Source organism: Macrobrachium rosenbergii, chromosome 48, assembly GCF_040412425.1.
Source record: "Macrobrachium rosenbergii isolate ZJJX-2024 chromosome 48, ASM4041242v1, whole genome shotgun sequence".
In the NCBI taxonomy this organism is placed as follows: domain Eukaryota; kingdom Metazoa; phylum Arthropoda; class Malacostraca; order Decapoda; family Palaemonidae; genus Macrobrachium; species Macrobrachium rosenbergii.
Genome location: NC_089788.1, coordinates 64,978,832 through 64,995,205, shown reverse-complemented (window position 1 = coordinate 64,995,205; position 16,374 = coordinate 64,978,832). Strand labels below are relative to the sequence as shown.

Below are 16,374 nucleotides of genomic sequence, written 5' to 3'. Positions count from 1 at the left end.
AACAATACGACATATGTTCAGTTAATAAATAAAAGGTTTCTCACAATGAAATAATTGATACCTTTGCCAACTATCCAGAAAAGATGGGAGCAAAAATGTTTTAAAAACTTCAGTGTTCTTTGAGCCATATGCACTATAGTATCATCACACCTGGCAAGTCAAAATGCAAAATATCACTAGAAACCAATTATTCACGACATGGATATACTTCGGCATTAAAATTATTAATTCAAACAATGATCCAAAATTTCACCAAATGTGAAAAACATTGATAGATGACAAAAGAAATGCTTCCTAATACATAAATTCACTGTCACTTCTAAGTTTCATGATCTGAAGTCATACTGCATGAAGTTTGATTTTATACTAAAGATCTCAAACATTTCAATTTTCATAGTACAGTTCCTGTATTTCATATTTGTTAGAAATGTTGAGAACCATCTGGAATTCCTGAATAACCATAAAAAGTTTTCAATTTTATGGAAAGGGCATTTATTGAGAACATTTAAAAACACCTTCTACTATTCATTTTACAACAGCCCATACTTAAGATTCATAAATGGCTGTAAAAAAAAAGCCCTATCACTCACTGCAAGAAAAATAAAGCTGAGGATATTTATAAAACATAACTAGGCATAAAACAAAATTTACAAATCAAAGGTGAAATCTCTTCAAAATCAAAATATTAAACCTAAAAGTCCACTGTCCTACTACAAGACTTGTTGTTCATTACATCTAAAAATTTTAACAAAATATATTAACGATACATCACACCTATGTACAGTATTCAAAGATTGATCATAAATATCCAAATTAAAACAATTCAAGTTTTATACATATGGACACACCATTTCATATCAACAGTCACACAGGGAATATAATTCTTTTTTATATATGTATATATGCATTGAATTTGCCAAATTAAGTAACATTACCAACATTTTGGTTTCCAAATTCTTGTCTTCTAAAGGTCATATAATTTATTAAAAGCACAACTGCTTTGTTACTTCTACTAGAACAAATTCAAAACCCAATTTTAAAAGATTCCTCAATCAGAGCTGAAGAAGTTACTAAGGCTTCTTCAGTGAATGGAGTTGTTTTAATACAACATGAAGAACTCTTATACTAAAAGAGTTGTCATGAACACTCAAATCTTATTTAATTAAAAAATAAATCTACACCACAACTACCAGGACTAGATAATTCAGTTTAAATTCTGGATGGCTGTTAACTTGAGAATTATATCAGCTTTATAAAACATCAAGGCAATGGCAATCAGTATGAACTAAAGAACGACTAAAACAAAAGAGTAAAAAGTTCTAAGTTCTCTGTCATAATGGTAAAGGAACCCTAGCAGAAACATGACTCCAGCCAGTGCCTAAGGTGTGTTCCCATCCAGTGCCAACAAAGCATGTATCTGAGATCTCTTGTCTTGTTGCTATGACACCCTGAACAGTCCCCTTTTCAGAGTCAAATGAATCTAAGACAGCCCACAGTGCACCACTAGCTGCCACACTAATATTTGCAACATTATTGCATGCAAAAGCCCATTCAGTGCCCTCTGGGAACAAAGGAAGCACATTCTTCCTGCGGTACAGTGCTCCACTTTGATCTAACCCCCATACAGCACCAGCACCAGTTGCTACTTCAATTAATGGCTGGTGGGGGGCATCAACGTTAACCCATTGCAAACCCTGAAAAAAATAATGCCATTGAATTTCCAGTATCACTGGCACAAAATTATGAGTCACAAATCCCACAGCTCATAAAGTTATGGCTTCGAATAAAAACATAGTTCAAAACAGGGGTACAAATTTTGAATCATACTCAATTTTCCTTCAGTTCTCAGGCTACTTAATAACATAATGCTTCAACAGGTCCATATTACCAATTGTCTGAGTCAGTCTACAAGTGAAAAAAAAAACCACCTTGAGTCACTCTTTCAGAAGACTATCCCCACCATTATAAGCAACTCCCTGAATACATCCTGTACACATTACAGAAGGTCTTTGCAGCATCAGTATTGTTTCTTCCTGCCTACTTGTCCAACTTTGAATTTGCATTACTCCAATTTTCATCCCTGGTTTTGTTTAAAATTTGGTTCTAATTTTACAATTCTGATTAAAATGCCTGCAAATAACTACAGCATGTATGAGGTAATACATTAGTTTGACAGGATACATAATCTCTTTGCTCTACATATAAACAGATTATGTCTGAAAATCCTTTCGTAAAACTCTTGAATTGAACAAGCAGGCACAAAAGTGATACAAGCAAACAGAACTTTCAAAAAATTCAGAAATAACAGAAATGTCTTTGAACTTGCAAAATAAGGAGGAGTAATACTAAGAATCGGTGTCCAAAGAGAAAGGAGTCTTGTGTAGTGGCTTTTGAAAAACAATGTTCCCTATACACAGACTTCTGTTTGCTTAAAAAGCTCTTAACATTACCGTATTATACATTAAGAATATACAAATAATCTGGATTCAGAGGTAAAAAAAAATCATTGAGCTTATTACTATATTAAACCTTAGTCGATTTATGCTTATATACTTAACAAACTTACCTGTGGATTTTTCTTAGATACTCCAAGTCTTAGATGAGCTCTTCCATCTTTGCTGACAGCCCAAACTCCCCGACAGTCGACACTTGCGCAAACAGTACGCATAGGGCATTCCGCTGGGATGAGATTCCACTTCTCTCCCCAAGGCTTTGAGGCAGTGACTCCAGAGCGGAAAACTATTTCGCCTGATGCTGAAACGCCCCACACTGGTACAGTGTTATCGGCAGCACATTCAGGCTAAAGAATTAAAAAATAATTATTCATATGATATAAATTTGTCAGAATACAGTCAATTCTATTTCTTTATAGAGCATAAAATTCACCTGTTACCACCACTGTAGTGAGGCTTCTCAAAACTCCAACTTTCACTTATTTGTTCTCTCACAATTGTCTTTGTTTTCCTTTAGAAATTAACTATAGTATTTACAGTAACATTTACTTGCATTTCTCTCTTCAGATATCAATGAAAGTAATAAAAACTCTCTCTCTCTTACACACAAACACACACATATGAAAATCTCTCTCTCTGTCTCTCTCTATCTTTCACACACACACACACACACACACATACACACATGAAAATCTTTGCTAGCACAAAAAGATCTGTTGGTTTTTTTCCCTTTTGTTCTCTTTTACAAGTCCAGTACATCTAAAAGTTAATTTGTTAGAGTCAGATGAATTCCAAAACCTATCCTACTCAGGAAAACTCAGCTCAGGTATGTCTTACTTCACTCAGAAACTGAATGTCAGCTGCATCTTTACAAAACCTTCTTACATCCTCTTCCATCCTGCCACTGAAAGAGTTGGTACTACCTACAGTGGGGGGCTGGATAGAACATAGCAACTACTGTTGTTCATACAGTTTTGCCTAAGTGAATAGTACACATCATCATCATCATCATCATCATCCAGAAGATAAACCCTATTCATGTGGAACAAGCCCACAGGGGGCATTGACTTGAAATTCAAGCTTCCAAAGAATATGGTGTTCATGAGGACGAGATTTCACTTATTATAAAAGAAAAAATAAATTAATAAATAGATAAAAATGTATTAAAATGCAAGAATAGTATTAGAGCAGCAATGTATTGCATCTTCACTTGAACTTTTGAAGTTCCAACTGCATGACATACTCAGGGACATTGTTCCACAGTCCAATGGTGTGTGGAATAAAGGACCTCTGGGACTGAAAAGTTCTAAAGCAAGGCACATTTACTGCATATTGTTGCTGCTGTTCAGCAAGTCTGGTTGCTCTCGGCAAGAAAAGAGGACCAGGGATCAACTGTAAATGTGAAAGATCTCTTAAAATCCAACTTCTGAAAAACTGACAAACAAGAGACCATATGTTGATGGTCCAAATTACAACTGCTAATAATAGGAAACAAAATCCTACCATCATGAACCACTCTTTCTAAAAGCGATAAATCTCTGGCAGAAGCTGACATCCATTGGATAACAGTATTCTAGTAAAGGAAGGACAAATGACCTACAACAGGTTGCACTGACTTTATCATTGTTACAATATAAATATATGAGGCCTTTCGCACAATACTTTACTTTCATGCGGTATTTACTGACACTTTCTTCAGATGTTTCTCAAAAGTAAGATGCGAGTCGAAAGTTACTCCTAGAATATTTAAAACTTCAGACTCATTCAGCAAAGTCCCATCCCCCTGAAGAGGAGGATGAGGTGGAAAATCTGTACGAGATCAATTAATCAGCAGTGTTTTCGTTTTACTGGCGTTCAGCCTCATACCCCACAGACTACACCATTCACTAATCCACCCCATGTCACAACTGAGACTAAAGGCAGCTTCGTTTCTCACAAGTGGAGACTGCTACACCCACAAATGTTGCATCATCGGCATACTGAACAATCGTTTTCCAGGCCAACAACCATATCACTTGTATATACTAAAAATAACAGTGGACCAAGAACACTACCCTGTGGAACTCCAGACACAATAGGTCTTGGTTTGGTAAGGATCCATCAACAACAACCTGTTGCTGCCTACCCATATGGAAATCTTGAAGTAAACCTAAAACATATCTGCCCACTCCAACACTTTGAAGTTTATAAATAAGTGTCTTGTGATTTACTAAATCAAAAGCGGCACTAAAATCTATTTGAATTACTCTGCACTCAAAACCCTTATCAAGGTTCTCTTGCAATGGCATCTCAAATCTAAAAGGGCATAACAGGTACCTAACTGCTTCCTATGAGCCTATTGACTATCAGCAAACAATCTTTTAGATTCAACATTCTTGTATAGTGGCCTAAAAATAAGTTTGTCTGCGACTTTGGAAAGCACAGGGAGAATAGAAATTAACCTGTAGTTATTGCAGTTTGCAGATATGCCATTCTTTGGCATAGGCACTGTATTGCTAAGCTTGCGCTCATCTATTAAGGTGTAGCAGAAATTAGACCTGGCAACTGAGTGCTAAATATAACTGTTGATTCTGCTGAATAACATTATAGAAAGTTTCATTTAATTTCTAGTTATCATGGGACTGGATGACTGAGAATTTTTGGACAACTGATATGAAATTAACAGAACTTCAGTGATAAAATCCTTCATTTCTAATAAAAAAGTACATAAACAAAGAGCTGCATACTCACTGATACAGAGACATGGATCAAAGACACCTTCTCCATCAGTTGCCATGGACCAGACGTTGAAATCCTGCATTTTCTGACCCAACGTCGCCGTCTTACCAAATCTGTTACATATTTATGAGCATGATAACTCCTTGGAAAATCTGTGGCATACTGCCAGCCCTCTCGATCTACACCACCAGGTGTATGGTAGTCCACACACCATTCACTTGTCTGGGGAGAAATTTTTCACATCAAAATAAACTCTTGAGAATGGAAAATACTGATGAAAGTAAGCATCACTGAGAAATACACTACCAAATCTCAACTAATATTCAAGAAACATCACAGCAATTCTTTACTGTTCTATATATACATATGGGGCATATTAGAATACAGTATAACTGATAAGACTACAGTAATTTCATGAAAAACATTCATTAGAAAACAGCAATCAATATTAAGGAAACAGGACTATGAAAAAAGACCTATCTGAAAATATGAAAATTAAATCAGAGTACTTTGTTCTAAATAATAAAATTACCCATTGCCAATGTCGAGATGGTAATTTTGTAGACTCACGAGTTCTCTGTAAACGACCAGTCTGATCACTCCATGTGTAACGATCAGTTGGAAACCCTCTGTAAGTGAATCCAGTGACAGGATTCCAACGCTGGTTCTCCCACACATACATATGACGGACATCACTCATCATTTTAACTTGAGCATCATTGTTGCTGCCTAAAGTAGATCATGTTGAAGGGAATACAATTAATGTCTATAAAAATATGCACTAAATAATTAAATAAGAGTACAGTATGGTTAAACTATATAGGAATTAGGGGATCAGTTCCATTATTCTGTCTGCCAGTCCAATCTTTGTGGCATTTGAGTGCATATGGAATTTTGAAAAAATTCCACTGGAAATTAACTTTTCTCTGAGTTTTCCAATAAACAGTTTCAACTGAATTACAGCAATCCTTCAATTATCTGCAATAAAAGAGCCTAGGCCCTGCCAGATAAGGTAAAATAAAACTCAAAGGATGTAAAACGGCAACTCCACACCCTTACTACCCCTTCCTTATCAATAGCACTGCAAAACCACAAAACACTAAATAGGCTTACAGTATAAACAACAACCATCAAACTTTAAATTGAAAGCTTGTTATAAAAACAATTAGCTAGCTTATTTACCCATATCTGTAACAAAATATACCATATAAATACACTTAGTAAAAAAAAGCAAACTTCTATTTATCTCTCCTGTAAACAACATGATGCTGTATGTGTACATTATTGAATAACATGGGTATCACCTTCTTTTTTTCTTTGAAATAAAACAACTTTTCCTCTCAGTGCGGGGTGCTGAAACAGAATAGGTTGGCCAGACTCTGGAAAACTTGCAAGTAGGTTTTCAAGTCCTCCTCCTTCTCCCCCTCCTCTAATGCCACTACCGTATTTCATCAAGGTCCTAGGCCTCCTGTACCTCCTTGGTGTCAAGAAGTGGGGAGCTGGTTGGAAGGGGCACTGAGGTGCCTAGATGGTCCTGGTCACCAAGAGGCAGGAGAGACATCAGATCCCTCACTGGATGGGCCTGGCCCATCAACAAAGGGAATTTCTATCACCTAAAATTCTTCCATTTCCCTCCCCCTCCCCGAAGCATCCAAAGATTCACCATGCGCCTTCTTGTTAGACAGCCAATGCCAACTCTTGAACCATAATAGCCCTAAAGTCCACAACCCTGTGCAGGCCTGCAAACACTGCAGCCTTCGACACAGCACCACGAATGCGCTTGCCGCCGCCCTTTGTTGATGAAACCAAATCAAGGTTGACTGTTCATTGTCCTCATTAGTCCTTTTGCCATGACCTTGCAAACCTGACTCTAGGATGTCTTCTTCCCTATGATGACATGTATTATAGATTTGACGAACTATGTGCCAGCTTAGCAGAGGCACATCCGCTGCAGATGCAGTTGTGTCGATGTCGAGGTTTTCATGGTTGGACAGTGGGATCTGACGTATGCATTTGGGTCTGTCATGATCCAAGCGCATGGGGATAGTGTGATCTTTCGAACATTGAACTGATGCCGCTGGAAGTGTCCAGGTTCCGGTCAGGTATGTGCAATCTCCCATGGTATATTATCAGAGGAACAGACACTCACGGGGGAGACTGCTTCGATCTTGGGTGGTTGATATGTGCTTTTAGCCTGATGTAGTGTTTAAAAAACACCGGCACTATGAAGATACATTATTCATGGCCATAAAAAAGTAAGTAAGATTGCTCAGTGACACTTATATCTTTTACAGACTTTAGAGGGAAATCCCCCGGTTGGGAGGCAGTGAAATTGATCGATGTCTACATGATGAATTTTCCCATCTAATTCTCCAGTATGCATTTTTTCTGTTTTGAATAGGAATGACATTCAACACCATTTCAGGTTTTAATATATCATATGTTTCTTCAACAGGAATTCCTGTTTCATCCTGAGAGGACGAATATTTGGAAGTGGTGTTTATTCTTTTACACACTATATGACATTTATTGTGGTCTACAACAATTATGACATTACTTTGTTTGATGACCAGGGTGTTAGTCACTAGTATCAGCTGGTTTAGAATTGATAACTGGTATGTTTGTGTATCAAATTTCCCTCTAGTAATGTTTTCCATTTATAGTGGGTGGAATTCACTCCATTTCATGACCGTAGCTTTTGCTGAATCACTTTCGTTAAATTTGCAAATAAAGTTTAGTTTTGTTTCTCAGTGTTTAATTCCAGCAGGCCTTTGTGTAAAGATAGGTTTAGTAAGAGAAGATGACGAAGGACAAGGTATTTGCTGACCCAGGGATGAGCCATGCTATCAGAGACATCTTAGGAAAGTAAGATGACTAATTCTGTTCTTATAACAGATACTGCAATAAAAGATGGCCCTATCTGACCTGGGGATTGGTCCATTTAAACATGTTCAGTGATGCTGTGCTTTTAAGCCAAAATTATTGTATGACAAAATTCCAAGAAATGACAAATGACAAATGACATAGAAAAAAAGGAAGGTAGGTATGTGTACTGTTTTTGTACATGTATGTGTTAGTGTGTGTATTATAGGTCACCATGTATGTAGGGGAGCTTCTTATGGCAGCATCAGATGTTATCTCTCTCTCTCTTTCTCTCACTGTGCATGATTATTTTATGACAAGTCACAGTAATATCCTTTAAATAAATGTGAAAAAACATAAATGTGAAAAATAATATCCTTTAATTAAATGTGAAAAACATAAATGTGAAAAACATAAAGTAACACCTCTAAAGAAGTCAAATGCCTGCCCTAGCCCTCTCCACCCATCCTGCACAGCAAATCTACCCCCTTCCCGCCCAGGAAACTCCTCCAGCCAGCCAACCACCCTGTAACCCTCTCTCAGTGTTCTCATTCCTGTGAGCAGTGTTACTAACACTTCTCTCTTCCCAAGCAGTATTGCCAACTGCTCCCCTCCCATCTCACCCATCCTTCTGATTCCCCAACCCCTGGAACTCTTTTCTTTGTCTTCCACCCCTGAAAACCCTTTCTCATCCTGAATGTTAGTATTTTCTAGTTACACATTTTCTGAATTTCCTTCCCTAGTTTGTAGGTCCTCATGTCTGCAATATGTGGAGAAATGCATCTTACACTTGGATCAGAATTTTCTCTGTTTGCATATAGGATATTCATATTCTATCAACCTCTTCCAACATAATCCAGGTTGCTGCTACTTTCTTACTCTTCCATCAGATCAGACCTCATAATCCCATATAATAGTATAGTAATAAAAATTTTCTCCTTCCTCCACAGTCTGCCTTCAAACCCTGACATCATGGTCCTCCATCCATTCTTTATGAAATTTGCTTTTACATTCTGGGTACTAAAAATCCCCTACTTGATTCAAACTTTGTAATCCTTATTATCTCCTGTGGCAACCACAGCTTCCACATAGTCACTTACTAGACAGTATCTTTTGTTTATGCTGAATTTCTGTTCTGTCTTCATTTCACCCAGATACTTCAGCATTTTAATTGTTTTATTTTCATAATGATATCTTGAGGCATAGTAATCCCCTGATTATCCATGTTCACATTATCTGGAACTTGACATTATCTGGACACAACTGGCCCCCACGGACCAGATATATGTACTATTTAACATATAAATATTTCATTAAAACTGAAAAACTGACACTTCAATGGTTTGCAATGCTGCACAGGCCTAAGGAAGTGTTGGTAATACTGCTTATGCTTATGTCAAGGGCTTTAAAAAACAAAAACAAGAATCTGTTACCCGTACATTGGATGCACAATCCAAAGGCCTGGATAACGAAGATGCTGAACTCCGACTGGTTCCACCAGTGTTTTATCCTGCAAGTGAAGGTGTATCTAGCAGAAAAGGGCATGCCATTCAAAGTCCTTCTCATTATGGATAATGCTGGTGGCCATGCTACCGATCTGTCATATTCGGGGGTTCAGGTTGAGTTCCTACCGCCCAACACGACGTCACTTATTCAGCCAGTGGACCAGGGGGTTATCAGGGCATTCAAGGCCCTATACAAGAGGAATGCCCTGGCGAACCTGGTTGCTTCCATGGATGCTGCCCAAGAAGACAACGATTTCAACTTGAAGGCATACTGGCGGCAGTACACAATTGCTATGTGCCTCCAAAATATCCACAAGGCATTGGAAGAAATGAAGCCTGCCACCATTAACGCCAGCTGAAAGAAGTTGTGGCCCGAGGTTGTTTATGATGACAAAGGATCTACACCTGCCAAAATCCAACACTCGGCAGTACAGAAAGCTGTGCAGTTGGCTGCGATCCTTGGAGGTGAGGGCTTTGCAGACATGACCACGGGCGACGTCGACGAACTTCTAGACTGCCACTCCCAGCCGCTAAATGATGAAGACCTCGAAGAGTTGACGAAGTCAGCGAGCGAAGAAGAAGAAGAAGCAGCGCAGCAAGAAACAGAAGTTGTCTCCCAAACTGGCTTGACTTTGGAACGGCTCGCTGGGCTCTGCAACCTGGCTAAGGAACTGCAAGAGCTGTCGCAGGAATGGGATGACGACATGGTTCGATCAGTTCATTTCTGCAACATGGTCAATGACGTCATGGCCCCCTACAAGATGCTCTTCGGCTGGAAAAAGAAGCAGCGGCAGCAATTGCCAATCACAATGTTTTTGCAGCCTCGCAAAAAAGAGCCAGTTCCTGCTGCTGCTACTACGGTGACACCTTCGAAACTGCGGAAGAAGCGGAAGAGGTGCCCCAGGAAATGGCACCGCCGTCTGAAGAGACGTAAAATACAATCATTGACTGCACAGTAAAAGTCATCATCACCTTCATCGTCATCATTTTTACTGCGCAGCAAATTCATCACCACCTTCATTCAAGTTTTACTTCAACTTCTTTCGTGGTGAGTACAGTAACAATATTTATTTTTTTAATCTTAAGTGTTACTGTACTGTATTACATGTAATACAGTACAGTAATAATATATACAGTATTGTATTACCGTATATATTATTACTGTATGTATAGTGTATTTTTTAACATTTAAAGATTGCCGATCACGTCATATACTATAGCTACTTTACCACAGTAATTTAGCGGCTGTTATATGGTACTGTAAACTTACCTACCAAATTCATATTGCTTAACAATTGTCCCTGTTATTAACAGAGTAAAAGATGGGCTGTTAAGAGTACAGGGAGGGTTTTAAAAAGTCCAAATACAAGTTAAATAATTAAATAAATATGCTCTCCGTACTTCGCGGAATTTCAATTATCGCGGCCGGTCTTGGAACCTATCTCCTGCGATAAACAAGGGGTCACTGTACTTCTAATGGACCAGGTATGGAATGTTACAAAGGAAAAAGCAAATAAGCCATACCTCTACAGTATTGGAACTATTAAAAAGTCACCTTTATAAAGTCCCCCTCCTGTTGCTGCAGTATAAGTAAAAACATGGAAATCGTGAGAAATGGCCCAAGTGACACCACCAGCTCCGCCTTCTACACGCAGTAAATGCCCACCTAAGCCTCTCCAATACCACTCACATAACTGCCGTTCACCCTATGAACAATGATAAAGTTGTGTTAGGAAAAGAAGTGGATTAGAACAACATTAAATTTTAGGCTAACTGATGTCTTCTTCCTAATATTCCTATCTCTGTATGCTTGAAATGATAAAACTTAAAAAATATGATTCTACTGAATGCCCTTGATATTCAAATTATGATATAAATTTTACTTCAGTAATCCCTAAAAGAAAATTTATAGAAAAGTTAAGAGCTTTAAATGTTCATACTTAGTATTTTGAAAATACTGACTAAAGTATGTCAGAGAAAAATTTAAAAGGTTCAACACTTCAACACTTAAAGCCAACTTGAAGTGTGAACTACATACTTATTAGTAATATGACAAGCTAACTTTTTGGCTAACATAGATAAGCATCAACACTGAAAACTGATAATATAGTACAAAACTTACAGCTCCATGGTTATAAGTAATTGCATCTATAGTAAAGGCACCTCTCACAACAATATGACTGATCTTCGTTGTAGGTAAACGATGCTTGAAGCTGCACCAGAATTTGTCATTTACTGATATCTGAAAAAAGTTCATAAACTGGTAAAGATAAAAAAAAACTGCAATTCAAATAAAACCCAAAGATATATTAATACTATTTAGTTGCATTTGAAGATGTGATTGAAGCTTTGCTATGACTCATTTCTAATTTGTGAATTTTTGCAGATGCTGATGGCACTGGCACCTACCTGAGAAACAAACTGATAATAAGACCTTAGTTTTCATATAGCCATGGATCCACATGTCAAAACTCAACTCCAAAAGCTCTCTATGGATTTTGAGAGTCTTAATCATTCACATTTTCACAGAAACCCATTACATATAGGACAAAGTTCCCATCTCCCAACCATGCCAATCTCTCGCAACTAACAGTCCAACCTACAAGAGCATGCAGAGGGTTATAACTGCTCTTATTTTGTCTGTTAAACTGTAGACTGAAAAGTCTAGGGTACTCTAAGACCACAAATGTGGACTCTTTTTAGTAACGAGTTTTTGACAAAAGAAATGAATTTTGTTTGAATAAATCTATAATGCACATTGCATTAAATAAAACTGTGTAATGCACAGACATACCTTAAAGTCTTTATCATCACAGACGATTGATATTTCACAGTGAGACCCAGGAGCCAAGTTAATGAGTGGTCTCTTCTCTTCTGTTCCCCAAATGCCCTTCTTTTTATTATTCAAAATAGCAGTCTGAAAAAGATGGGAAAATTTCTATTATTCCTAAGAGCAACATAACAAGGTTGAATAAATTCTGGCAATTACATTTAACTTTAAAAGACTTGCACAAAACTGACATGAAATTTCAGCATCTTAAATGTATATTTTCAAAACTTAGAAATTTGAACTTTCAGAGCAGAGAATGCACTACAGTACAAAAGCCTAACAATTTTTAAGACAGAAAGATCAAAAAGACTTCAAAATCCTACTATATAAAAGGCAATGTATATCCATCTATATGCAAAGCAATACCTTTCATTATCATTCAATCTTAAACAAGATTTTGATATCTTATAAGTATAATACAACTGCAAAATTAATGGGATGGGTACAATAGTTTTATATTTAATATGTAACAAGACCTTCATAATGCAATTTGTATGACACAAGACAGCACCTTTGTATATCCAAATTTTGCTATGATAATTTATTGCAAAGTAACCAGTCTTACAAGCTACAGGGGCAGTGAACAAATGGAGCAAATGAAAAGTAAAGGGCAAGAGGCAATGCAGCTGGGGGAAGAGAGGACAAACAAAATAGCTTTAGTACTACTGTGCAAGACTAGAAAAATCTGACTGAACCATTGAGGGGAATCTGTCAGCCAGCTCACACGTTTGTTACCCGATTTTTCCATCAGACACTACAAAATATTCAGGTATGAGAAAACTTCTTATAAACTAAGGGTTTTTTTTTTTACTAATGAAACCATGAAAATACTCAAGCACTTCACATATGTTAATGCACCAAAATGGCATACTGCTTTACAAGACAATGACCAGCACATCATACAGAGATATAGGACTTCTTGGCACTACTGTATTAAAGCTGCTGTAAGCCATGAAAATCAATGAGGAAGTCAAAGCTGTGGTAAAATTGTAAACTGTTTTCATCACTAGAATGAAAAGTGTCTTACACCCTCCTGAACATAAATAAGGATAGCCTTTCAAATGGAGACCAGCTTCAAAAAGCAAAATATTTATTCACTGGCACTGGAATATGGCTTTAATATTACATCAGGAATAGAAGTCATGATGCATACTGATTATACCGTTAAAGACCCATTCACTTTTTATCAGTCACTAATCTGCAAAAATGAAGCTTAGCATTCTTGATTCACACCTTTTCAAAATTTTCTCCATTTTCTTTCTCAGCTCTCATATTTCTGTTGTCCATAGCAAAGGATATTTGTATTTACCAAAAGTCAAGCAGTCTGATTCTAATCCACCCAGGCTGTATTCTTTCCAGCTTTTATATCTTACCACCCTCTCAATACTTGAGTGAGAGCCCAGTTTGTCTCAGTTGATATAACAGATTAATTGAACAATTGCACTTAGTCACATTTGTTCCCAAGCTAACGAAAAGTTTCTATTTCTTCTATGCCTTCCACCACAACATGTGTTCCACTACCTTCTCTTCACCATTTTCTCTTTAAATGCAACACATGCATACATAGCAGTTGCAAATTAAATAAAACAGATAAATAAAAAAAAAATATATAGATCACTGATACTGTACTGCCAAGTGTGATATTGTGGCACATTCAGACTATGAATGCAAACAATCTGTAAAATGCATTGCACAAACTAACTCCAGCTGCAATAATTTCCCTCCTGAAATCATTCTGATAGTAATGATGAAGGGAAGATGAGGAAGAAAGAACATTAAAAAATGAAGAAAACAGAACACAATGGTTGTGATATACCTTTAAAGCAAACCTAGGATTCACATGTAATGCAATGTTGGCATCAGTTGTTCGTGATGACTGTAGGTTGATATGAAACCTGTAGGATTAGAGAAAAATTGTTCATCATCTGGGAAATTATTCTTAAGTAACATTCATTAACCACTATACAAGCACACAAGAGTTTGACACTGAATATAACAAAAATAATTTATCAATCAAAATGATAATTCATAAGTCAATGCATCAGTGCACTACTGAATGACAAACAGACCACAAATACCTCTACCAAGTCTACAACCATTCAAACAAATTTATGCATTACAGTATACATAAGCAACAGAAGTGAATGGACTGATCTTATTCACAACAAGGCAAGTAATTAGTAAGTCATAAATGAGTTTTTCTCTACATTTAATGAAACTTTAGGTTCAAACTTTTTTTTTATAAAAGCCAGTTTTAACAGAGTCAATCACACATAAAAGGCAAATGAGATATTGTACATTCTCCTTGGAAGAGGTAGTAAAGAAGAATACTCCAAACTTTAAAACTTTTGTCTTACTGATCAGCTTTATCATGAATCTTGCCAGAGACTGTGATGAAGAAACCAGGCCTGAAACCTCTGTCTAATAAGAGGGTCAGCGGAGTGGCTCCTGTCCCAACACTGAGCTGTTTGTGTGCTGCTACTGACTCCGCACGTAACTGTTAACAGATAATTACTAAATCTAAGACAGGTCACATATAACAGAAAATAAATTAGTGACAAACTATTGCAAACTAAATAATGCTAAAAAGTTACCAACGACAAAAAATATTACAGGTTTTAAATACACATAGCAATGAAGCATTTTCAAAATCTTTTAGAAACTCGAAGGTAAAAATTTAATTACTGACCATAACTACAAACTCCAGGAAATGAAATGTTAAATGACTATACAGCACTGTTCAGAGGAAAATGAAAGAAATGCTTAATTTTAATAAAATTACTGGAGTTAAATGATGAAATATGCATTCAATGTGATTTAATATGCTGAAGGAAGCATAAAAAATCTACATATAATGATTTTCCTATGGTAAAATATAAAATGTCCCAATTTAACCAATGTCTCCTTTAAATTTCAATCAATTATTCAAAAAATATCACTGAAAACTTTGTATGAGAAGAGAATATTAAATTTAACTAAATATCCATGAAAGCATAAAATTACAAAAAAAGGCTAAAAAGTACAAGAAACTGAGTATTGTTAACAACTTATAAACTAATAAACAAAAATGCCAAAATTACAAGAAATTTTGATTTAAAAAAATCCAACCTTGTCAGTTCCTGATCTAATCCAAACTGGAAGGCATATGAACTTCTCAAACATACAGTCCTGCTATGGCAAAAATAATTTCAAGCTTTACACTTTTGAAGACACTGAATACTTTTCCTGTATTAAAAACTACTATCTGCTTCATCTAGTCAGCCTTTGTGCTACCGAAGAGCAAATACAGCAATGTACTTTGCCTTTTATGTATTCAAGCCTATAATTCTGAGTCTTCGTCCAATTTCTGCAAAACATTCTGAAACCTCTAATGTGGGAATACATTCTTGAAACAAGGTCCACAGCGACAGAATACACTGTTGTACAACAACTGAAAACAGAATTTAATATCTTGCCACAAAATACTGGAAGCCAATAAATATTACAGATTACTGGACAAAATTGTGTTGAGTATAATCTTTCCTCAGATTTATTGCAATTTTCTACTGTTTGTCTTTACACTTCATCTACATAATTCTATTTTGATTTTCAGAAACGTTTGTTGGTTTAGGAAGGTAGAAAATGGGAATAACAACAGAAAGCAGGCAATAATGAAATAAAAAGTTTGGCAAAAGGAAAATGGAGATTTTGTGAGGTGCAGCTGCGAACACCTGCAAGCATACAAGAAAATAAAAGGCAAGAGAGAAAACAAAGGCAAGATGTAAGAGCCAAGAGAAGAAAATAATAAAGAACTATACAGATAATAAAAAGTTGTTCTACATGGAGGTAAATGCAGAGAGAGAGAGAGAGAGAGAGAGAGAGAGAGAGAGAGAGAGAGAGAGAGAGAGAGAGACTGACTGACTTTGGCATAAAATCAATCTCAGAATTAAAGATGCAAATGGTGAGATGCTTTTACTAGTGAATGTAGTCCTAGGTCAACAATGTGAGTACTTTGCAGAACTGGTGA

At 36.6% G+C, this 16,374-nt stretch overlaps 1 protein-coding gene across 1 annotated transcript in view; it reads right to left on the bottom strand.

Moving 5' to 3' along the window:
- Positions 1 to 626: 626 nt before the first annotated feature.
- LOC136831125 (tectonin beta-propeller repeat-containing protein-like) overlaps positions 627 to 16,374 on the bottom strand; it is a 44,884-nt gene continuing 29,136 nt past the window's right edge. The window contains exons 14-22 of the mRNA XM_067091078.1: positions 14,726 to 14,865; positions 14,185 to 14,263; positions 12,333 to 12,455; positions 11,661 to 11,780; positions 11,094 to 11,244; positions 5,704 to 5,900; positions 5,184 to 5,393; positions 2,567 to 2,800; positions 627 to 1,694 (exon numbers count right to left, since the gene is read on the bottom strand). Of these exons, the coding sequence (XP_066947179.1) occupies positions 1,332 to 1,694; positions 2,567 to 2,800; positions 5,184 to 5,393; positions 5,704 to 5,900; positions 11,094 to 11,244; positions 11,661 to 11,780; positions 12,333 to 12,455; positions 14,185 to 14,263; positions 14,726 to 14,865 (1,617 nt within the window). The 3' untranslated portion in view covers positions 627 to 1,331. The remainder of the gene's footprint in view (positions 1,695 to 2,566; positions 2,801 to 5,183; positions 5,394 to 5,703; positions 5,901 to 11,093; positions 11,245 to 11,660; positions 11,781 to 12,332; positions 12,456 to 14,184; positions 14,264 to 14,725; positions 14,866 to 16,374) is intronic.